This window comes from Chrysemys picta, chromosome 24, assembly GCF_011386835.1.
Source record: "Chrysemys picta bellii isolate R12L10 chromosome 24, ASM1138683v2, whole genome shotgun sequence".
Classification (NCBI taxonomy): domain Eukaryota; kingdom Metazoa; phylum Chordata; order Testudines; family Emydidae; genus Chrysemys; species Chrysemys picta.
Window position 1 is genome coordinate 14,990,280 of NC_088814.1, and position 24,873 is coordinate 15,015,152.

Genomic DNA, 24,873 nt, shown 5'->3' on the forward strand with positions numbered 1-24,873 from the left:
GTCTGAGTTCAGTAGCGACACGCAATGCAGACTCTCCAGCGGGAGATTGCTCACGAACGTATCAGCGCAGAGCGAGGGGTCTATGCAAACAACACACAACACACCTGCTCCGTGGCGCACCCCAGACCCTCAGGCCACCTCCTACCTGCGCCCCACCCCCCCAGGCTTTCCAGGAACAGCCAATTCCTGCAGCTCTGGGGACTTTGTCTCTGGTTTGACCCTGCCCCTCCCTGCGGCTGGATGAGGGCCTGCGCTCTCTGAGGCCAAAGGTCGTGGAGCAAGATATCCATAAGTGACGAGTGAGTTGGGGGCAGGGCTCCATTTTGGGGGCCCATCTGGAGACACCTTTAAGGGTTCTGGTTTTAAGAAATGTTGGGCACCCACCTCTGAAAATCCCCCAGACCCAAAACCTGAACTGCCCAGAATCTCTGATCCCTTCTGAACAGGTTGGCACCTGGCTGGGAGAGTCACTCCAGGGCCCAGCACGGCTGCTGTAGGTGCCTTGCAAGGCCACGTAAGCGCCACCATCCCCTCAACGCTTCGGGAAGCTCTTGTGGAGACTCTCCAAGGAGAGTGTTCTCTAGTGGTTAGGGCACAGGCGTGGGAGCTAGGATAGCCTGGGTCTGTGCTGGCTCTGCCACTGCCTTGCTGGGCGACCTTGGGCACGTCACAACTCTCTGCCTCAGCTGGCCCAGCTGCACGTAAGGGATAATAATACGCCCCCGCCTCCAGGGGAGCTGCACGGCCGCATGGATTCATGGCGATAACCTGCACTCGGAGCCTGCGAGCAGAGTTCCTAGCGGAGGGGCAGATGAATGGCACTAACTGCCCCTGGAATCAGCCATTAGATCTTTGTTCCTAAACCAACCATGCATGAGGGAAATGGGCGGAGGGCTCCTAGCACCGGGATGCAGCTAGACACGGGCTAGATATGGGTCAGGCGCGGGCAGGCTGAGCACTGGGGGCAGGCTGAGTTACGGCCGTCCTGCCCTGCGGGGTGGCTGGCTCACATTGGCTTGGCTGGAAACCATGTGTGTAGTGGAGGCCTGCGGGTTTGCCTTTCCACCCCACACACGGGTGCGCTCGCACTCACAGGATTCGCTGCCCAGGTGTGATGGCTGGCAGGGTCTTTGCCAGGCAGTCCCAGCTGACCGGGCTCCTATGGGACACAGAATCGGTAAACTCTGGGCCTGCTGCCGCCCTCCCTCTCCCGCTGCCCATCTCTGCATGAGGCTGCAGGGCGGCCGGCAGCGGGGGCGGTGTTGGCACGCAGATCACTGGCAGAGCATGGCCCATGGGGGGCTGCAGCGCAGCTGGGATTGGAGTGACAACGGAGCCCCCTTCCTCCCCAACGCAGCTGTGGTCGCTAGAAGCATCTCCTGCCCCTGAACACACAATGGGGCCCCTGGACAGGCCGGCCCCATCCGGCTCCTCTCTTGCCCTTCAGTCCCTTTTTCTCCACCCGCTCCATTTTCACTTGCATTAGAAACATCCAACTGGGGGAAGAGGCACTGGCTGGCTGAGATCAGCCACCTTGCTGGCTCTACACCCATAGTCACATCCCTGCACTGGATTCACCCCGGCTGCAATGCGGCCACCTCTGGGGCAGAAGGTGGCAGCTGTTCACCGGCACACACCACGGTCCAACAGTTCAGGACACACAGAGAACAATCCATAGTGAGGATTCGGCCTAGAGCCTGATTCTGCCACCCTCCCGAGCCAGAGCAGTACCTCCCTGAGCCAGGCACCCTCCGCTGGCCCTGGCCCTGGCCCTGCCCCACAGAGTGAGCGTGTCAGAGCAACCCCGTAGGAAACCGGGAGACAAGGGCACCTGGTAACAACCCCTTCGCGCTGGGAGGGTGCAAGGACCCTCCTGGGCTTTAACTCAGCCGCCAGCCCCTCCTACCATAGGGCCTGCTCTGTGATGGCTCCCGGCCCCTCCCAAACACCCGCGAGCTCTCCTCAGCCTGTCTGGGAGGGAGGAAAACGGGGGAGCTAACGGCCTGCTCTGCTCCCAGGGGAGCCAATGACAGGGAGCGCCTGACCCAGTCCCGTGCCCCTGACCTGGCTGGAGTTGGCCCAGGCTGTAGCCAAGCAGGGCACAGAGCTCATCTCACCAGCCCCCTGGCTCTGCCGTGCCGCTCGGAGGGGCCGTGACAGCGAGGGCTGGACGCTGCCATCTCCAAGCAGGGCAAACCCTGCGCATCGCTGCTCGGCAGGACCCTGCCGCTCACGCCCCTCGCAGCTGGCCAGCCCGGGGTCTGGGAACAGGCCAGGATTAAACCACGAGGCTGCCAGGAGGCTGCGGCCTGCACCTCTCCCGCCATCATTGGTCTGATTTCCTCTGAGCAGGCTTCATGGCCTCCTGACAGCAGTAGGAAGCTGTTTCCCTGTGAGGCTCTGTCCCTCCCGTCCCCACAGCTCCTCTGGCTACATCTGCCTGGTGCTCAGTCAGCAGGAATCAGTTCCTAGCCCTCAGCACGAAGGGGGGAGACATCAGCCAGCCCCGCCCCGCCTGTGTTCAGGGGCTCCTGCCTCCGGTTCCATCAGCTGCTCTCTACGTTAGCCCAGCCGCAGCTCCTGGGCGGGCCAGGGCGTGTGGTGCAGCGCCTTTGCCTCCCCATGCCCGCCGCCGGTGCGTTGGGGAGCAGGCCCCACTGCAGGGGCCAGGGAACAGAAACCCTGCTCCTTTGGGCCCAAGCCCGTCTCCCTCCCTGGAAGCCTTTCAGCCTGATCTCCAGGAGGCTGGTGAGGGGTGTGTGTGTGGTGGGGGGCAGTGCTGAAGGAGAGCTGCTCTCCACAGCATCCCCCGCTCTTGCAACTCCACAGGGGTCTCCCTGGGCCAGACCATGGGCACTGTCAGCATTAACCCTGGGCAGACTCGCACTCAGGGCCTCTCCTACCTCTCCTGGGGATGCCTGGGCCTGAGCCGGGATCAGGGCCTCAGCCATCCTAGGGGCTCTGAGATCTGGGGCAGGTGGTGGGGTGCAGCCAAATCCCGCCCCTTGGCTCCAGGAGGCAGTGGAAACTCTGCAGCTCCCGGGCCATGGATTTGGCCCTTTCTGTGGGCACGAGCTGGGCCTTCGATTGCTTTGCCTTCCCCGCCTGCCCTCCCTGCGCAGCCTCCTAGGGAGCCGGTGGTAGGGGGTTTCTGGGTGGGCCTAGCACAGCCCTATCTCTAGGGGAGCTCTGGCAGCCTCAGCAGGGCCTCAAACCCCGCCAGGCTCTGGAGCAGTTCAGCAGGCCTCTCCCACAGACTGCAGTGGACCAAGGCAGACGGGAGAATGGACAGGGGCAGCGGGAGGGAGAGACGGGGCTTGGCCGAAGCGCTAGCCTGCGGCCTGCACCGGAACGGTGTGAAGCAGCTCTAAGGGACGCTGGTTACTCTAGCTCCTCAGTTAGTCTTATTAACTCCGCTCCCCGGCAAGCGAAACACGTTCCCTCCGTGTGGGTCCCTCGCAGCCGCTGGGCCCTCCTGGTTCCACATCGGAGGGGCTGAGTGTCAGGCGGGATCTATGCTGCTAGTGGTCTACAGCTACATGCTTTCCTCTGCCGACCCCTTAGTCCTTGTGCTCCTGGGTGGATTCCTTGATCACCTGTGGGCAGACAGAGGGCGAATGTTACCATCACGGCCAGTCACTGCCCCCTCCACTGGCGGGATTTCCTTGGCTCAGAGCCAGCCGAGGGGCCCCCCACTCTCCTGTCGGGGATTTGCCCCTGTGTGGAGCCTGGGCTGGCCCGTGGGTGGGGTGGTGGGTTAGCACCTCGGGGCTCCCTGAACCCAGGCCCCCACTGCCATGGCACCCCGGGTTCTTTTCCCCACATGGTCCCTGGAGGTTGGCATGCCCGTCCGGATAACACTAGTGACCCCCCGGCAGGGCTGAGTCCGCCCAGGTTAGCAAAGTGCTTGGCTGGAGCCCCTGGGATGCCAGAGGCCCAGAGAGGGTGTTACCGCTCCGGATCCTATGGAGCCAGCCTGGCTGCTCCCCGCCCAGCGCTCCGGCGGGCTGCTACAGCTTGCTGGGATTCGCAGCTCCTCCGTGTGCCAAGGCGGCATGTGGGCCACTCACCCCCTGAGGCTGGGTCACTAACATGCCAGCTTTGCCCCTCCGTGCCCGGTGTCAGGAAGGGTCACGGCCCAGCCTGGGGCCTCCAAGAGCCAACATGCAAAGTCAGGGAGGTCAGTGGGGAAAGCCACATGCTGCCAGCTGGAGCCAGTGAGCACAACCCAGGAGCAGCAGAGGGGACTGCAGCCAAAGAGCCTTCCCGGGAGGGCAGTCGCCAAAGCTCCTGGCAGGCGCATGGCGGGGAACCTCCCCCCTTCGCGGGCCGGCAGAGGGAGAGACGGATGGCTGGCTGCGCAAGCTCTGTCTGTGCACCTGCAGGTCGCCTGGCCAGGCCAGAGCTCCGCATGCCTGGCTCCCAGTCCCCTCCCGGATCCATCCCCAGAGCTGTGTCAAGGGAAGCTCAAAGTGGTGCAGTTTTTATGTGTGATCTGATCAAAGTGTCTCCTGCAGGGCTTCCCCTGGGGCGATCTAAAACTCTCCTGCCCTCTATCCTACCCCCCCCCCCCGCCCCCTTACCACGTTGCCTGGAGCAGCGGTGGCTAAGCCGTGCCGCCTGGCTGGAGCCAGGCCATGCCACCGCTGCCACCACCACCACGCAGCACAGAGACCGGGTCAGGCCTTTGGGACTGGGAATAGCCGGAATATTGCTGTGATTTTTAGTGTAACGTGACCATCTATCACATTGTCCAGCTTGCCTGGCTGGCAAGATAGACTGGAATGCCCAAGGGGACTGTCTGTGAGTCCACGGTCAGACGATTATAGTGTTTTAGGAGGTCACTCTCATTACTGGGTTGGTGAAATCTAATTATAGAACATACAGTACCACCCGTTTGGGGTCTCTGCCCTGCTCTTTGACAGTCTGCCCTGAGGTTGGCACTCATGGTTGTGAGTCGCTCCAGGCAGTGTGGCAGTGGGCAAGTAAAGGTAGCAGGCAGTGTGGTGTGTTATGAATTGTTGTAATGAGCCATAAAGTGTCCCTGTTCAGTCCATGTTTTTTGGTGTCTTTCCCAGACCTGAAGAACAGCTCTGTGTGGCTCGAAAGCTTGTCTCTCTCCCCAACAGAAGTTGGACCAATAAAATATATTCCCTCCCCCACCTTGTCTTTCTCATACCCTGGGACTGACCTGGCTACACCAGCCCTACAAACAGTCTAAGGACAGAGGAAGGGTGGGAGAAGGGAAGGATCATTCACCCCAAGTTACAGATGGGGAACAGGCCCAGATTCATTAAAAGCCTTGCCCAGCATCACACAGTCTGGGGCGGAGGTGGGACTTGAACCAAGATCTCCAGAGTCCCATGCGGTGCCGTAACCACAGTGGAAATGGTTGGAAATCAGAATTTCTACTTAGCTGCAAATTCTGATTTTCAGAGAACAATTAGTTCAAAGTCAGAACAAAGAGCCATTTCCTGTGCCGTACAAACTCCAAACCACAGGGCGTTTTGGGACCATCAAATCATTGCATTCTGATCATGGTAAAAGTGTGGCCCTTTGATACGGTAAAAACATGTTCTTACTCCGTAGTTCTGATTCATTTTGTTTAGACTTTGATATCACATTAAATATTAAATACAATACAATAGTGACTAGTAAACATAATATACCATTAAAGCAATGTTTTAACATAATACAAAAGTCCAAGTGAAATGCCTTGAAACACGTCAGAATGAAATGGCTTTACCATATCAAAATGCTTTAGTATTATCAAAATGAAACATTATCGATCTGGTCGAAATGAAACGAGAAAATCAAAACATTCATTTCAACTTTCTTCTGTCAAAAATGGCACCAGAATTGACACTGAGGCCTTGTCTACGCTACAAAGTTTTGCCGCTTTAATTAAACCCACTGTTGCATCTCACACTAGCTCCTTGTGTCAGCAGAGCACATCCACACTAGCAGCTCTTGCATCGACACAGAGAGCAGTGCACTGTGGTAGCTATCCCACGATGCAACTGGCCGCAGGGTGCTTTGGGAAGGGTTTGCAATGCCTCCTGGGGCAGGTACAGCATCACATGATGCAGGTTTCTCAATCCCATCGAATTGTCAGCTGCGTTTAAACTGAAGTGTGTCGGGGGAGGGAGAGGAGAGTGGTGGGCCTGGGGTGGGGAGACAGCAGGCTGACCGACCTATCCTGAGACGGGGGGAGGGGGACACCAGGGCCGCCCAGAGGATTCAGGGGGCCTGGGGTCTTCGGCGGCGAGGGTCCTTCCGCTCTGGGTCTTCGGGGCACTTCGGTGGCGGGTCCCGGAGCGGAAGGAGCCCCCACCGCCGAATTGCTGCTGAAGACCCAGAGCAGAAGGAGCTCCGGATCTTCAGCAGCGGGTCCTTCACTCGACCTGCCGCCGAAGACCCGCCGAAAACTTCTCATGGGGGCCCCTGCAGGGCCCGGGGCAAATTGCCCCACTTCCCCCCGGGGTGGCCCTGGGGGACACCCTGAGCAGCTCTGTGAGCTCTCCCTGCTGAGGAATGTCAAAGCAGCAGGCAGTCCCCTGCCCCCTGCCCAGCCCGCAGCAGCACCCTGCCTGCCCCTGTGCTCCCAGTGCAGGAGCATTGTCGGGATTTGCTCTTTGTTCCCCAAAGGGAGCAGCATGCTCAGCTGTCCGATACTTCCTGGGAGCTTTGCAAGGGGAGGGGCGCATGCCTGCCGGGCGGCAGAGCTCAAACCAGTGAGCAGCGCGGTCACGGCGGGCATTGTGAGCTACTGGCGGAACAAACCAAACCGCAGTGTCTACACTGACGCTTTACGCCTCTCGTTGAGGTGGTTTTATTTTCTTGGCAAAACAGCAGAGTTTTGCCACCAAAAGTCGCTTTGTAGCGTGTACCCCTCCCCTGTAGTGTAGACAAGGCCTGATTTCGATGACCCCGCATTGACCAACAGAACCTGGTCCACTGAATTGTCTTGCCCAGCTCTCCCGCAGAGCAGTACGGGTCTGTCTCATCTTACGCGGGGGTTCCGTTCCGCGGCTAGCGCGTCAAGCGAAAACCGCGGATAGCCAAAACCCCATTGAGTTCAATGGCGGGCGAAATCGCCTGTACTACAGGTATAGTATTAAAATTGTTATTTTTCTCTTTTTTGTTTTTGTTTTTGCCGACCGCGTAAAGTTGAAATCGCGCATGTTAAATGCGCGTAAGATGCGACAGACCTGTACTTCCTTCCCCAGTGCCGGGCCTGCCATATGCCCCAGCCTCGCTGGGCACCTCACCAAACACACTAGGAGGGTGGCTGACTCAGCAGGCAGTCGATTAGTGGTGAGATCCACCAACAGAAGAACCCCCCTGCTTCTCCCCAGGAAAACGCTGCCCCCACTAGGCCATTACAGCTGTACAGCTCAGCAAGCGAGGCACAGGCCCATCTCCCCCCAGGACCAGGCCCATTCAAGGCCCATTACTTGGAAGCCCCAGACAACAGGGAACTGCATCATGGCAAGGTCAGGTGGTCTCCAGCAGGCAGTGGTGGGGATGGATGACGGGGCAAAGGCAGGGGAGACCACCTCCTACCTCTGCATCTCTGCCCTCCACAGGTTTGACCACGATGTTCCTCTTCAGGTGAGCCTCAGACACTGACTTGGTATCCAGGCTGGTCTCTGGGGGGAAGAGCAAACGTGGTCGTTGTCTCCACCTTGAGAAAGCCCAGCCAAGCAGAACAAGGCAGAACAAAGCACCTAGGGCCACACAGGCTGCGAGGTCGGGCTAGCTCTGGGCCTGAGCTGAGATTCCCTGCACATGGCACAGGAGCCATGAAACATGTCTTGCCGATGGCTAACAGCCCTTCCACACTCACAGGGCTCCGAGCTCTGTGCTCCCCTCCCCTGACTCACACCGGGAGGGGAGCGGCCCACAGCAAGTGGCCCCACAAGCACACACAGCACAGGTGCTGGAACTAGGGGTGCTGGGGGCTTGATGTGGTTTCCATCATAGGCAGGGTTTAGTTTGGTTCAATGGCTCTCAACACCCCCCACTGTACACATTGTCCCAGCACCTCTGGTACCCTGCGGACTCCCTGGGGCTGTCCCCTGGCATGCACCTGGCTGGGCTGCCCCTGACGTGATACCGTTTGTTCGGATGGGGCTGTGGAGTTCGTGGGCTGGGTACTGCGATGGCACCGCACCCTAGCCCCCTGTCTGTGGGAGCTGCCCCGTGGTGGGAGAGTCACCATGGGTCTGGCCTGCCTGAATTCCTGCATGGCCCAGGGCGAGGCACAGCTGCTCCGAATCTCCACCTCCTCCTGCCCCAACATACCCCGAAGCTCTGGGTTTCCTGGGGCTCCCCCATTGCAGGGTCCCCCTGCACCGCAGAGCAGGCTGCAGTCAGAGAGAAGTGGCTTCAGGGACACTCTCATGGCTCCTGTACCTGTTACAGGGTCCCCAGGTCACCAGGCTGGGTCCCAAAGGAGGCCACGGCGCAGGCTTCCCTTCACCTGTACCTCCTGGAGTCTGGCCTGGCTGGAGACAGGGAGCATCTACATGCTGGATGGGCTGGCCCAGATCAGACCAGTGGGGCCCCCAAGCCCAGGAACCCGCCTCCCACTGGCGCCAGTGACAATACTCAGACTTTACGCCCCAGGCTCTGGCAGGTGGCATGGTTATCCCTGTGTGGCACAGAGTGGGGAAGGGTCGCCCAAGGTCACGTAGCAGGTTAGTGACAGAAGCAGAGCCGGCTCTCCTGGCTCCCTGTCCATTGAACTGTGCTACCAGCCCTGATGCGTCAGAGGAAGATGGGGGAAACCCCACAATGCAGCTGGCCAATTGCACAACTCTGTGCATTAAGGAGAAGTTCCCCACAGTCATCAGCTTAGGCCCTGAAGCATGAGATCTGATGGCCCCCATATTAGCGCCTCTAGCTGCAAGTGGCCATCACATTACCCAGCCCTTCCTCCAGTCCTGGCCCAGAGTCAGAGCCTGTGCGTGGGGGAGGCAGCGCCATGGCAAAGTGATTCCACACCCGGACGTGAAGGCGCGACGTAGTCACGACCACCCATCCCATCCCTCCTCCCTTGGGGCGCGCAGCATCCTGACCTCGGATCTGCAGGTTGGAGAAGGTCTGCACGGGGATGGTGATCCTGCAGAAACAAGGCAAACGGAGAGGCACAGGTGTGAGATGGGCCACACAAGAGGCACTTCCCAGGCAAGGCTGCCTCTGACTCACTGAGAGAAGGGAGGCCTTTGTGGGGAGACCCACGTGACAGGCCCAGCTCGTCAGAGAGCTCGAAAACAGCCAGGTGACAGTAGGGTTGCCAACCCTCCAGGAGTGTCCAGGAATTAAAGATTAATCTTTAAATATTATGTCATGTGATGAAACCTCCAGGAATCCATCCAACCAAAATCGGCAGCGCTAGGTGACCAGAGGCCCATTCCCACCACGTACCCAACCCAGCCATATACCCTCAGCGTCTGGCTGTCTAGACGCTTCTGCTTGCACGGATGCTCTGGAGGTCAATGGGGTTGCAGGGGGACAATTGACAGTCATTCGCTTCCAAGCGCATATGGGAGAGATGGGCCCACGGTGCCAGGCTGGGATCCGGGCTAGCTTTCCTCCAAAGGTTAGGAGAGTTTGGATCCAGGGTTTGGTTCAGGCCCTTCTCTAAGTGACAGAGCATGACACCCCGGCCACTCAATCCAGCAGTGGCCTGGAGCACTTGTTAGCTAAGACAAGGGGTGCTGGGTTGGCAGCCCTGGGCACTGGTGTCCTCTGGGTATCCACGGAACAGGTTCCTCACAGTCCCCCTGAAAGAATGAATTCGCCTTCCTCATCCTGCCATTGTCCTCACCCTGGAGGGACCCTTGGATGGGGGAGGTAAGGCCTGGGGACAGCCTCTAGCGCACCTGGAGATGGTTATTAGCACAGCAAGAGAGGCAGTGGCCCCCCAGGGGCGCATCCCTCCATCCATCTGCAGGAGGCTCACCTGCTTTCCTCTCCCTCCAGGAGCTTGCGGTAGGTGGCAATCTCAATGTCCAAGGCCAGCTTGACGTTGAGCAGGTCCTGGTATTCCTGGAGGTGCCGAGCCATCTCCTCCTTGAGGTTCTGGATGTCCTCCTCCAGCCGGATGACTGTGTCCTGGTAACTGGCTGTCTCAATGGCATAGCGGTCCTCCATCTCCCGCAGCTGCCTCTCCAGGGATTCATTCTGAGAGGGGCGGGGATGAAGGGCTGTTACTAATCTGGATTCTCCCTGCCTTCAGCTGTTCGCCCACAGGGATCACGTCATCGTTGGCGACATGGTGCCAGCAGATCAGGATCACGTGATCCTAACAGGGATCATCAAGCTCCAGGGCTGCTACGGAGAGGCCAGTGTGGGCCGCCCCACTGGAGCGCGTAGTCCAGTCCCCCACCTCCTGCCTGCACCAGACCAGACACTCATTCGCTTCAGCTGCTACTCTTCCTCCTTGCCCTGCGGGAGCAGACCCCATCCCCAGCCCAGTGTCCTGCCTCTGCCCTACGGGAGCAGACCCCATCCCCAGCCCAGCGTCCTGCCTCTGCCCTACGGGAGCAGACCCCATCCCCAGCCCAGCGTCCTGCCTCTGCCCTACGGGAGCAGACCCCATCCCCAGCCCAGCGTCCTGCCTCTGCCCTACGGGAGCAGACCCCATCCCCAGCCCAGCGTCCTGCCTCTGCCCTACGGGAGCAGACCCCATCCCCAGCCCAGCGTCCTGCCTCTGCCCTACGGGAGCAGACCCCATCCCCAGCCCAGCGTCCTGCCTCTGCCCTACGGGAGCAGACCCCATCCCCAGCCCAGCGTCCTGCCTCTGCCCTACGGGAGCAGACCCCATCCCCAGCCCAGTGTCCTGCCTCTGCCCTGTGGGACCAGACCCCATCCCCAGCCCAGCGTCCTGCCTCTGCCCTACGGGAGCAGACCCCCATCCCTAGCCCAGTGTCCTGCCTCTGCCCTACGGGAGCAGACCCCATCCCCAGCCCAGCGTCCTGCCTCTGCCCTACGGGAGCAGACCCCATCCCCAGCCCATGTCCTGCCTCTGCCCTACGGGAGCAGACCCCATCCCCAGCCCAGCGTCCTGCCTCTGCCCTACGGGAGCAGACCCCAACCCCTAGCCCAGAGTCCTGCCTCTGCCCTACGAGAGCAGACCCCATCCCCAGCCCAGTGTCCTGCCTCTGCCCTATGGGAGCAGACCCCCATCCCCAGCCCAGTGTCCTGCCTCTGCCCTATGGGAGCAGACTCCTGGCCCATTTTGTTTGGCCACCTTCCTCTTCGCACATTACAGGAGCACAAGGGAGCCCAGCATTGTTTGATGTCTGTTGAGTCCTTATTTCCAAGCTTGGCATGTTTGATTCTGAGCCGAGGTTTATTTGACGAGGTTAATTGGAGACGAAGGGAATTTGGAGCCCAAAGCAGGGCTCAGTGACGGGGATGATGTTCATTGGGAGGCCTGTGCTAACGGAGGGCACCCAAGGGCCCAGGCACTATCTCACTGCTGCCTGCTCCTGCCCCCAGCACCCACACCTACCATTCCCCGCAGGGACTCCAGGTCGCAGGTGAGTGCCTGGAGCTGGCGCCGGTACTCATTGGCTTCTTGTTTGGCCAGGCGCAGGGCTTCAATGTTCCGAGCTGCCGCGTCTGTCAGGTCTGCAAACTGAGGAAGAGGAGTTAGTGCGCCTGGCTCAGAGAGCTAGGGACGTCCTCCCCGGGGAGCGCTCAGCGGGGTCTTGGTGCCCACGGGAACAGGAAACTGGGAGAGAACAGGGTACGATGACAATGGTGATACGAGCTGATTGAACCAAGTATTCCAGTGGCTGGAGCAGGGGCTTGGTAGCCGGGACACCTGGGTTCATGAAGCCAGGGGACTCGCTGCAGGGGAATGTCTCATGAACCAGCCCTTCCAACCTGTCTGGTAACTCTCCTGGGTGGCATATGGCACATGGGGCATCACGCAGGAGACAGCCACAATCAGTGCCAGTCAGACCAGCAGTGGCTGGGGGAAGAGACAGGCACGGCACGTGCAACCCATGGTGTGCTTCACTGTTTCAGGCCCCGTTACCTTGGACTTGTACCACTCCTCGGTCTCGTGCATGTTGTTGGAGGCCATGGACTCGTACTGAATGCGGATCTCCCGCAGCGCCGCCGTCAGGTCCGGTTTTGACATGTCCATCTCAATGTGGACCTGCTGCTGCACCAGCTGCTCCTGCTGCTCTCTCAGCTCCTGCCAAGATACAAGCGAGGCGGGTCGGCGGCACGGAGACAGGGCTGTGCCATGCCGGTGCCGCTAGGAGACAGGCAGCGGAGCCTCACGCTGGGCACGGGACTGAACCTGCCACGGTGGCCAGTGCGGATCGTGGCATGGAGGGGACAGTTACTGGCACCGCACTAGATCCCGGTCTGACCGTGTGGGAAATCAGGCCAGCCACATCCCTTCTGCAGCGCCCACTGCTGGTCACTCTGTGGTATGACATGCCATTGCTGTGGCTGCTGCAGAAGACCTCCATCCATCCGTCCTTCTCTGGGTCTCTGCACAAGCTGGTGGAAGTTCCCCATCAGTGCCTGGGTTTACGGGAAGGAACTCCCATAACTCACACACCCAAAAGCTGACAGAAAGGGGTGGGGCTGACAGGACAGCAGAAGAAGGTGCAGGCCCTTCTCATGTGACTGTGGGGTGTATATTACACAGGCTAAGATCCCCTGACACCCCCTCGCAGATGCAGAATTTACATATCACCCTTTGAGTTTGGGCCAAAGATTTCTCCCTCCTGGCTGGCAGGAATAACGGGCCAGGCGATGGGAACCCAGCACACAGGTGCACCATGGAACCCCAGGGAGGGCCTGGGGGAGAGGAGAAACCCCTCAAAGGAGAATGACGAGCCAGTCCCTGCCTCTCTGGATAGCTAGGCCCAGGCTGCAGTGCATGGCAAGGCAAGGACAGACCATCCCCACCCAGGCACCCTAGGGGCTCGGAGGGTGGGTCACACACACGATACCTCCTCATGGACTTTCCTCAGAAAGTTGATCTCCTCCTGCAGGGACTCGACTTTCCGCTCCAGGTCCAGGCGCACTAATGCAGCATTGTCAACATCCTGCCATGTGGGCGAGAGCAGGGAAGGCGAAGTCACAGCTCCTGCCAGGAGCACATGCAGCTCCGAGCGCGCTGGTCTGGGGACCCGGCCTGACTCCAGGGCCAGACATGCTTTTGTGCACAATGGGTTAGTGCCACTGGTGTGGGCCAACCAAGGGCTCAGCCTGGTTCCTGGGGCCTGGTCACCAGCTTAGTTATGGAGAAGAGTTAGCTCTTACTCCACCTGTTTGCGTCTTCCCTGCTATACAACGTCTGGGAACATCACCCCTTGCACCCAGGTTCACTGGCCTGAGACTCTCAGGCTCCCCACCTCCCAACTCCCAGTTACAGCCACCTTCTCTGGAGGTCCATCAACAGAGAGTTGGTGCTTTCCCCCGGCAGCGCTCCCACTGGAACAATACCCCGGCTGCCTACGCTGCGCAGCCCGAGGCAAGGCTAGAACCCAGGGCCGCCAGGGGTAGGGGTAGGACTGTCCCTCACACCCAGGCAGGCTGCAGACACAGCCATACGCATGGAGCAGGACGCAGAGTCTTTCTAGCAGGCAGCAGTGTGACACAGGGCCTAAACTTCAACCCCCGCCTCCAAACGGCAGCACATCACACCACACTGTGAATGTGTGTGTGTCTGTGTGTCCATGAGGGATCAAGGGTGAGGGGGATCGGGGTGAGCACGAGACGGTGTGTCCGTGTGAGGGGGATCGGGGTGAGTGTGAGACATAGTGTCCGTGTGAGGGGGATTGGGGTGAGCGTGAGATGGTGTATCCGTGTGAGGGGGATCGGGGTGAGTGTGAGACGGTGTGTCCGTGTGAGGGGGATTGGGGTGAGTGTGAGACATAGTGTCCGTGTGAGGGGGATTGGGGTGAGCGTGAGATGGTGTATCCGTGTGAGGGGGATCAGGGTGAGTGTGAGACGGTGTGTCCGTGTGAGGGGGATTGGGGTGAGTGTGAGATGTGTCGGTGTGAGGGGGATCGGGGTGAGCGTGAGACGTGTGAGGGGGATCGGGGTGAGTGTGAGACGGTGTGTCCGTGTGAGGGGGATTGGGGTGAGTGTGAGATGTTGTGTCAGTGTGAGGGGGATCGGGGTGAGCGTGAGACGTGTGAGGGGGATCAGGGTGAGCGTGAGACGTTGTGTCGGTGTGAGGGGATCGGGGTGAGTGTGAGCTGTTGTGTTGGTGTGAGGGGGATTGGGGTGAGCGTGAGACGTGGTGTCCGTGTGAGGGGGATCAGGGTGAGCGTGAGACGGTGTGTCCGTGTGAGGGGGATCGGGGTGAGCGTGAGACGTTGTGTCGGTGTGAGGGGATCAGGGTGAGCGTGAGATGGTGTGTCCGTGTGAGGGGGATCGGGGTGAGCGTGAGACGTTGTGTCGGTGTGAGGGGGATCGGGGTGAGCGTGAGACGTTGTGTCGGTGTGAGGGGGATTGGGGTGAGCGTGAGATGGTGTATCCGTGTGAGGGGGATCAGGGTGAGCGTGAGACGGTGTGTCCGTGTGAGGGGGATCGGGGTGAGCGTGAGACGTTGTGTCGGTGTGAGGGGATCGGGGTGAGTGTGAGACGGTGTGTCCGTGTGAGGGGGATCAGAGTCACAGGGTTGAAGGCAGCAGGGACCCCCAGCTCATCGAGTCTGACCTGTGTAGGCCAGGGTACCAGCCCCACCCAGCACCTGCACTCTGAACCCAACGGGTCACAGCCCTCAGGACACTGGACTATGCCGTGCCACAGGCCGAGGGGTGCCAGGGCCCTTGCAATGGCAGGGGAATGATGAAGTGCGAGACCCCAGATAATCCTGGCCCCCCCAAGCTGCAGGGGAAGGCGAAACCCCCAAGCTCACCACCAACCTGATCTGGGGAGAATTCCTGCCCCACCCCACATACAGCGCTCGGTTAGACCCTGAGTTTGTGAGCTAGACCCACCAGCCAAGCCCCTGAGAGAGAGAGAAAATGCCCAGTGCCACCCCAGAGCCCTGGCGCTCCCCAGCCAGTGTCCCAGCCCAGCCACGGCCATCCTGAGGCTTCAGAGGAGGGAGGCAAAAAACAACAACCCAGACTACACTGGGGAAACCAAAGCCCTTCCTGACCGCTGCAGGTGACCGGCTGAAACCCTGACTCTTGAGTTATAGAAACAAAATTGGAAGGGACCCCAGAGCTGCTGAGCCCTGCCCCCACCATCACAAGCAGCCCTGTCACCCAGCCACCCCCCCCCCCATGTGTCCAGCTCGCCTCAAACCCATTCCATTGTTTGCCCCCTACAGCTATTGGGAGGCTGTTTCAGAACCTCGCGGTTAGAAGCCTCCCTCATGGCCAGGTTATCCCACGTGTGCGGGGACCAGGAGTGTGGGGGGCCATGTCTGTGTGTGGGGATTGGGGTGAAGGTGAGACACTGTGTCTGTGTGTGGGGGAGTTGGGGGGGTGTCTGGGGATATGTCTGTGTGGGGGGACTAGGCATGTGGGGGTTGTGTTTGTGTGAGGGGGAATAGGGGTTAGTGGGGTCATGTCAGCGTGGTGGGGATTTGGGGGTGTGTGGGGACTGTGCCCTATAGGCCCACTGAGAAAGTTCACATCCAGTACTGCCAACCTCGAGATCAAAAATCATGACTCCGGTCCCCCAGAAATCATTAGGTTTGAGAGACCATCAAATCATGGTTTTCAGTCTGTCTTTTGCCCTTTTAAGTCAATATGTGTGTGAGAATTGCGGACTGAAAAGTCGACTTGTCATGCCCACAGACACATGGGTCTCCCTGGCTACTCAGGGGAGACACCACTTGTTCTCTCCCCACCCCCAAAACTGGGGCCTACCGTCCACTGCCTATTACTGGCTTCACTCTCCTCCCTTCTAGTTGATATCCTTTTAGAACAGTAGGGCTGGGTGTTAAATAGGGATGTAATTCAATAATGCAAAGGGCAAGTTCATGCACTTAGGGTTGTAGCCTATAAGACTAACCTGCTTGCTTGTATATATATATATCTTTTCTTATAGTTTAAGTATTTGATGTATTAGGCTTATAGATTTATATTAAAAGTAAGTTTGGCTGTAATGCAAGATCTACCTACAGGCCAAAACCCTGTATGTTAAGCTAATGCGAAGTTAACACCTTTTGAGACCCTCACCCAGAAAAGTAAAATTAGTCAAAACACCCATGCAGATGTCTAGAGACCTTTACCTGGACCAATAGCCTTAAAGGGTGGAAACAGGGGTTTTTCCCACAGACTTAACAAGTACACCACAAGAGACCGATGTGCGTACATACCTGTCATCAATACGCACATGCATACTAGCCTATGGGGTAAGTGACCCTAACATTTCTGTGGGTGAGGAATAAAATTTGGGCATAAGAGAAGGAGGTCTTTTGCCCTATAAAAGAGGTAACTCCTCTCAATAGAGTATCTCCGGTCTCCATTATCTCCGTTCTTACTTTACTCCATCTCCATTTCTCACTATCTCCATTCTCACTTTACTCTATTCCCATTTACTTCCTCCACTCTAGCTACAATGACTGCTACTATTCGTAGGCTATACTTGTCCTTCTTAAACTTTAAGTTTCAAGGGAACTAGGCTAAGCTGGGTTTCCCTACGTTTTATTCTTAGTTTGTTTATTAGGTTTTGATTTAAGTTTAAGTTAGTCAAGTAAACCCTAGTCCGTTTTGATAGCGCTTAGCATTTTCTAAGCACTGCATCCCTCACTCAAGACTTGAGAAACCTGAACCGCAAAGCTGGTCCTGTGTCTCTTACCACCAGGTTAGCAAGGAAGGGTGTCGGGTGTGAGTATGTTAACCAAAGCTTTGTTACATATAATATTATGTTAGCATATGTATCTTTTGAATAGCAGTCTTTACGACTATATCTGTCTCAGTGGGAGCTTCCTGTCATACCCCCGAGGGGCCTTTGTACATTCTGTGGAGCCTGATTCAGGACAAGAACTTTTATCTTCTGATCAAACAGACTGGCGAGCCAAACCCATACGAATTAATATTAATAATATTAAATAAAATAAAATTAATACATTAAATTCCCATATTATCCAAATTAATATTATCAGTACATCCGAAATCAGGCTACAGGGTCTCATAAAAACTGCTATAAACTAGAGGCTAATCAGTTGGAAGTAACTGAGGAGAGAGACCTGGGTGTGTGGGTCGATCACAGGATGACCACCAATGTGATGCGGCCGTGGAAAAGGCAAATGAGATGCTAGGCTGTGTCAGGCGAGGTATTTCCAGGAGAGATAGAGCAGGGTTAATGCCATGGTACAAGGCACCAGTGAGACCTCGTCTGGAACGCTGTGGGCAAGTCTGGTCTCCCATGCTCAAGAAAGGTGAATTCAAACTGGGACAGGTGCAAAGAAGGGCTGCTAGGATGGTCAGGGGTACGGAGAGCCGACCTTATGGGAGGAGAGTGGAAAACCTTGGCTTGTTTGGTCTGGCAAAACAAAGGCTGCAGGGGGTGGGATGGAGCGGGGGCTCTGGTTGTTTTCTATAAATACATCAGGGGTGAACACCAGGGAGGGCAAAGAGCTATTGACGCCGAAGGACAATGTTGGCACAAGAACAAATGGGGATAAACTGGCCATGAACAAATTCAGGCTGGAAATTAGAAGCCGGTTTCTAACGATTAGAGGTTCTGGAACAACCTCCCAATAGGAGTGAGTTAGGTTTAAGAGAGCTGGACACATTCATGGGTACATTGTGTGACAGGATGGCTTGTGATGGTGGGGGGCAGGGCTCGGCAAGTCTGGGGGTCCCTTCCGGTCTGTTGCATGTTCCTAAAATCCCACACTTCAGAGCTTCAGCCGCTCACCTGCAGGGTCAGGAAGGGATTCCCCCCCCCCCCCCCTTCAGTGTATTCTGTTCCCCGCTTTCCTCTGCAGCATTAGGCGTGGCCACAGCTGGAGATGGGACACAGGCCGGGGCTCTGAGGTGGCACTGGCTGGGCCTTGCAGGGGGTGTCCCACCGGGAGGGGATTGGGTGCCCCTCTATGGTCAGTGCAGCTGGCACCCCCTTCCCTGGGGTGTGGCGGGGAGGGCGACTCCCCGCTGCACAGGCAGTGCACTGACTGCAGTGAGGCCACTGCCAGGGTCTCCTCCCCAAGCCAGGAGGGCAGGGCAGGGCATGCGGCCCACCTGACAGATGTCGGGCACACCTGCCTGGCTCAGCTCTGCAGTTCATGTGAGAGCTGAGCTACTCTGGTCTTTCACTCAGTTCTATCATCTCCTAACCCCAGTGCAGGGGCTGAGGCGAAACTCTGGAATGATGGCTCTGGACGTGGCCTGCAGAGGTGCCCCGGCTCCAAAACAGGCATCTTGCTCACAGCATTGAAATGTTTGGGCCCCCTGGGCAGGAAGTTCCTCCCAGGTCAGATTGCTAGGGCCATGGGGTGTTTCTCCTTCCCCTGCAGTGTGGGGGGCCGGTCACTGGCCCGGATTAGCTGGGTGTCTCTAACGTAATCCTTTCCCTGCCCCTGCAGGGGCTGCGAGCACTGGTGCCCCTTGGTCCTGCCTCATCTCTCCCCGACACTGGGCTGCCCGACTACTCGAGTCCCACCCTCTCCCTGTTCCACTACCACAGCGGCCTGGGCTCTGGGTTTAGTGCTCTGCTTTCCAGGTTGAGGGGCCTGATCCAACAAGGAGCAGAGGGCCCCCAGCTTCCAGGACAGGGCCTGGCTGGCCGCAAGCAGAGCACGCCTCACCTGTCTGTAGGAAGACAAATTGTTTTCAGCTTCGAGCCGTAGATTAATCTCGTCCTGTAACCTGAAACAAGGAGCAAACAGGCAGTTGGCAGTTTTATATAATTATCGGCTTTTCTGAGCTAAATCCCAACAAAAACCCTCAAGGTCAAAACAACCAGGGAGTGTGCAGAGCCCTTATAATTCCCTTTCACTGATGTACATCCACACTCTCACACTCCTCTTCATACAGACACCCACATCCGACCCTCCTCTGTCACCCCCCCGAGTATCCCTCTTCACACAGACACTCACATCTGACCCTCCTCTGTCACCCCCTGAGTATCCCTCTTCACACAGACACCCACATCCAACCCTCCTCTGTCACACCCACACACCCCCAAGTATCCCTCTTCATGCAGACACCCACATCCAACCCTCCTCTGTCACCCCCCCGAGTATCCCTCTTCATACAGACACCCATATCCGACCCTCCTCGGTCACCCCCCCGAGTATCCCTCTTCACAGACACCCACATCCGACCCTCCTCTGTCACCCCCCCGAGTATCCCTCTTCACACAGACACCCACATCTGACCCTCCTCTGTCACCCCCCGAGTATCCCTCTTCACACAGACACCCATATCCGACCCTCCTCAGTCACCCCCCCGAGTATCCCTCTTCACAGACACCCACATCCAACCCTCCTCTGTCACACCCACCCCCCTGAGTATCCCTCTTCACAGACACCCACATCCAACCCTCCTCTGTCACACCCACACCCAAGTATCCCTCTTCACAGACACCCACATCCGACCCTCCTCTGTCACCCCCCGAGTATCCCTCTTCACACAGACACCCATATCCGACCCTCCTCAGTCACCCCCCCGAGTATCCCTCTTCACAGACACCCACATCCGACCCTCCTCTGTCACCCCCCCGAGTATCCCTCTTCACACAGACACCCACATCCAACCCTCCTCTGTCACCCCCCCGAGTATCCCTCTTCATACAGACACCCACATCCGACCCTCCTCTGTCACGCCCACCCCCCCGAGTATCCCTCTTCACAGACACCCACATCCAACCCTCCTCTGTCACCCCCCCAAGTATCCATCTTCACAGACACCCACATACGACCATTCTCTGTCACACCCACACCCCCCCGAGTATCCCTCTTCACAGACACCCAGATACGACCCTCTTCTGTCACACCCAGCCCCCCGAGTATCCCTCTTCACACAGACACCCAAATCCGACCCTCCTCTGTCACGCCCACCCCCCCTGAATATCCCTCTTCACAAACACCCACATCCGACCCTCCTCTGTCACACCCCCCGAGTATCCCTCTTCACAGACACCCACATACGACCCTCTTCTGTCACACCCAGCCCCCTGAGTATCCCTCTTCACACAGACACCCACATCCGACCCTCCTCTGTCACGCCCACCCCCCCCGAATATCCCTCTTCAAAAACACCCATATCCGACCCTCCTCAGTCACCCCCCCCGAGTATCCCTCTTCACAGACACCCACATCCGACCCTCCTCTGTCACCCCCCCGAGTATCCCTCTTCACACAGACACTCACATCCAACCCTCCTCTGTCACCCCCCGAGTATCCCTCTTCATACAGACACCCACATCCGACCCTCCTCTGTCACCCCCCCGAGTATCCCTCTTCATACAGACACCCACATCCGACCCTCCTCTGTCACCCCCCCGAGTATCCCTCTTCACAGACACCCACATCCAACCCTCCTCTGTCACACTCCCCACCCCAAGTATCCCTCTTCACAGACACCCACATCCGACCCTCCTCTGTCACCCCCCCCGAGTATCCCTCTTCATACAGACACCCATATCCGACCCTCCTCTGTCACCCCCACGAGTATCCCTCTTCATACAGACACCCACATCCGACCCTCCTCTGTCACACCCACACCCCCCCAAGTATCCCTCTTCACAGACACCCACATACGACCCTCTTCTGTCACACACACCCCCGAGTATCCCTCTTCACACAGACACCCACATCCGACCCTCCTCTGTCACCCCCCCGAGTATCCCTCTTCACAGACACCCACATCCGACCCTCCTCTGTCACACCCACACACACCTCTGAATATCCCTCTTCACAGACACCCACATACGACCATTCTCTGTCACACCCACACACACCCCCGAGTAGCCCTCTTCACACAGACACGCACATCCGACCCTCCTCTGTCACACACCCCCAAGTATCCCTCTTCACAGACACCCACATACGACCCTCTTCTGTCACACCCACCCCCCCCGAGTATCCCTCTTCACACAGACACCCACATCCAACCCTCCTCAGTCACCCCCCCGAGTATCCCTCTTCACACAGACACCCACATCCAACCCTCCTCTGTCATGCCCACCCCCCCGAATATCCCTCTTCACAGACACCCATATCCGACCCTCCTCAGTCACACCCACACCCCCCCCCCGAGTAGCCCTCTTCACACAGACACGCACATCTGACCCTCCTCTGTCACCCCCCCCGAGTATCCCTCTTCACACAGACACCCACATCCGACCCTCCTCTGTCACACCCACAGCCAGGGCCGGCTCTAGGCACCAGCAAAGCAAGCAGTTGCTTGGGGCGGCAAATTTGCAGGGGCGCAAGAATCGAGCCTGGGAGCTGAGAACCAAGAGGGGCCCCTGGGAGCTGTAGTTCCTTGGTTAGCTCCCTGCCTATAGAGCCAGCCCTGGAGCAGGGAAAGAACTACATTTCCCAGCATTCCCTCGGCTGCAATTAACAGGAAAGGGAGGGGGAAGGAGTGTGGAACTGAAACCTCATGCTGTGGCTTGCTGTAAATAGTAGGGGCAGAGCCAGCTCTAGGTTTTTTGCCACCCGCCCCCCAGCCCTGGGCTCCCCCTGCACCCCTGTACTGCCCCAGCCCTGGACTCTCCCCCGCTCACACCCCCTGCTGCGCCAGCCCTGGGCTCTTTCCCCCCCACCCGCATCTCCTGCCACCCTAGCCCTGGCCCCCACCTGCACCCCCTGCTGCCCCAGCCCTGGGTTCTCCCCCCACCCGCATCTACTGCCGCCCCAACCATGGCCCCCACCTGCACCCCCCTGCTGCCCCAGCCCTATGTTCTCCCCCCACCTTCACCCCCTGCTGCCCCAGCCCTGGCCCCCACCTGCACCCCCTGCTGCCCCAGCCCTGGGCTCCCCCCGCACCCCTGTGTTGCCCCAGCCCTGGGCTCTCCCCCATCCGCATCTCCTGCCACCCCAGCCCTGGGCTCTTCTCCCCCGCCTGCACCCGCACTTCCTGCTGCCCCAGCTCTTCCCCCCCGCACCTGCACCTCCTGCCACCCCAGCCCTAGGCTCTCCCCCAAAGAAAGAATTGGGTGGACTAAATGGACAGTGCCCCTCTCTATCTGAAGCCTAGCGAGGGAGGTACGTGGATCCCACTAGAATTTAAACGGAAAAGTAAGGGAGGGGAGGCTCTACTAGGACCTGGGCAGCTTTAGATACAGTACCAGGCACGTAGGAGGATTTCCACTTCTGAGCCATGGAAGCAGAAATTGACTTTTCTTTTCCAGATGTAGCTAATATTCAGAAAGGGAATCCAGCACCTGCCTTCCAGATTTGAACACCCTCAAAATTCAGGAGTGCTCAAGTGCAATTTGGGCAGCTGTTACTTCATTTCCCCCAAATCAAATATACTGATCCACTGTAACTTGCTGTAGAAAAGGTAGGATAAAATTGAGCAAGAAATGCTTCCCAGTGGTTATTAGGACTGGAATTGCTATTTTCAACAGCCATTGCCTTTTGTTTGTTTGTTTGTTTGTTTGTTTAAAAGGAAGACAGTGATATCACATTGGCAAATTCCCCGTAGAAAGAAAGAGTGGAACAGAAGAATAATAACGGCACCTCAACTTTTCCTCATTTATGGAGGACAGTCTTATAATCTGCATCCAGATAACATCCAATCACACAAGCTGAAAATTGTTCCACTTCACTGCAGTTCTGTAACCATATGGGAACCAATCCTGTCTGTGTTCTGTGCACATCTAAAATTCCTGCTGAATGACCTGCCCTGGGAGCGAGTTACCAGTGACCCAGGGCTGGGGCGGCAGGAGGGTGCAGTGGGGCGGGGGGGGCAGACAAAATTTTTGTTGCTTGGGGCAGCAAAAAACCTAGAGCCGGCTCTGCACCCCCCCTCCTTGCCTGCTTGTACTGCCAGAGCCAGAGGCAACTGCTGTCTGCTGCCCCCGGGTCCTAGCATCCCCCATCCACTAATGGGAAGACAGGCTGCCCTTACCCTGCCCTTCCACCCTAGTCCCGAGCCTCTTCAACGCCCCAAACCCCTCAGCCCCAGCCCTCATCCCCCCGCACCCTAATCCTCTGCCCCAGCCCTGAGCCCCTCCTGCATCATGAACCCCTCATCCTCATACCCACAGCCCTCACCCCTGCATCCCCTCCTATCCCCAAACTCCCTCCCAAACCTCCCCCTCCTGCCCTCAAACTCCCTCCCAAAGCCTGCACCCCCTCCCTTTGCACCACCCCCAAACTCCATCCCAGAGCCTGCACCCCTCACCCCCTCCTGCACACCCACCCCCTGCCCCAGCCCGGAGCCTGCACCCAGCACCCGTCCTGCACCCTAATCCCCAGCCCAGGACCTGCACCCCAGACCTCCTCCCCCCATCCAACCCCCCTCCCAGAGCCTTAGGCAGGTGGGGGGGATGGGTTCTGGGCACCACCAAAATTTCTACAACCCTGCCACCCATGCGAGTGGATAAGGGTCGGGGCAGTCAGGGGACAAGAAGCAGGGGGGGTTGGGGTTCTGAGAGGGGCAGTCAGGGGGTGGGAAGTGGGAGGGAGTGGATGGGGTGGGGGTGGGGCTGGGGCTGGGGCGGAGCTTCCCCCCCGTGTCCTCTTTTTTGATTGTGGAAATATGGTAACCCTAAAATACAGTACAAGCATGCTTTCGCTGTGGATCCCCACAGCATCTTGCAAGCTACACAGGATGTCCAGCAAAAGTAGTTCAGTGCAATCACTGCAGAAAGATTGGGCATTTTGCTAAAGTATGTCGCAGTTGCCAGTCCAATCAACAGGTGCATGCAGTTACAATGCCAGATGTTACTGTGCTGAGTGTGGACAAAACCACTACTGCACATATTCCAGAACAGATCAAGTGCACTGTAAATGTTTCCGCCGTACCTTCAGGCAAATCACACTCTATTCAGCTAATGTTGGACACTGGCTCAGCAGTATCTATACTACCTGATTCCATCTATTTGCATTACTTTAAAGATGTGCCTCTTACTGAACCCAAACTTCACTTGGTATGCTATTTGAAAAACCATGTTCCAGTACATGGCTGCCTGCCAGCAAGAGTTACTTTTGGTGATCGCTGTGTAACTGTGGAGTTCTACATTGTCCACAAAGGCACTGCTATCCTTGGCAGAGATTTATTAGCTGCTTTAAATCTCAGGGTAGTTAATGGACGAATTGATCTTCCTCAGCAAAGCACTCATGCGGTACACACACCAGTTTCAGCTGGGACCCAACACCAGGTTGAGCAGAAACTCGGCTGTGCTTATGGGTTTCTGCATAAAGTTAAAATGTGGAATAATGTGATGCCTGTATGACAGAAATTACAGCGCTTACCATTTTCAGTCAGGGAAGCTGTTTCAGAGGAACTTAGAAAACTTGTTCAAAAGGACATTATTGAAGAGATTAACTCCTCGGAATGGGTTTCACCTATAGTGGTGACGCAGAAGAAGGGTGGAGGCATTCGCCTTTGTGTGGACTTAAGGGAGCCAAACAAAGCTATTGTGATTGACAGCCATCCTCTTCCTCACATAGAAGAAGTATTTGCAGAATTCCGTGGAGCAAAGATGTTTTCTACTCTTGATTTGCAGAGCGCATACCACCAGGTTATGTTGCATGAAGACAGCAGAGACCTCACAGCATTTATTACACATGAGGGACTATTTCATTTTGAACGTGTTCCATATGGTCTCACATCAGCCCCAAATGCCTTCCAAAAAATGTCATTGATTCTGAAGAATCAACAAGGAGTTCAGTGCTATTTGGATGATATTATCGTGTTTGGAAATACTACTGAGGAGCATGACAATCACCTGCAGTCTGTA

At 57.4% G+C, this 24,873-nt stretch overlaps 1 protein-coding gene across 1 annotated transcript in view; it reads right to left on the reverse strand.

Moving 5' to 3' along the window:
* Positions 1 to 3,384: 3,384 nt before the first annotated feature.
* The window catches only part of GFAP (glial fibrillary acidic protein), a 28,636-nt gene continuing 7,147 nt past the window's right edge, over positions 3,385 to 24,873 (reverse strand). Inside the window, exons 2-9 of the mRNA XM_024104586.3 lie at positions 18,761 to 18,821; positions 12,990 to 13,085; positions 12,056 to 12,217; positions 11,525 to 11,650; positions 9,971 to 10,191; positions 9,084 to 9,127; positions 7,567 to 7,652; positions 3,385 to 3,596 (exon numbers count right to left, since the gene is read on the reverse strand). Of these exons, the coding sequence (XP_023960354.2) occupies positions 3,561 to 3,596; positions 7,567 to 7,652; positions 9,084 to 9,127; positions 9,971 to 10,191; positions 11,525 to 11,650; positions 12,056 to 12,217; positions 12,990 to 13,085; positions 18,761 to 18,821 (832 nt within the window). The 3' untranslated portion in view covers positions 3,385 to 3,560. The remainder of the gene's footprint in view (positions 3,597 to 7,566; positions 7,653 to 9,083; positions 9,128 to 9,970; positions 10,192 to 11,524; positions 11,651 to 12,055; positions 12,218 to 12,989; positions 13,086 to 18,760; positions 18,822 to 24,873) is intronic.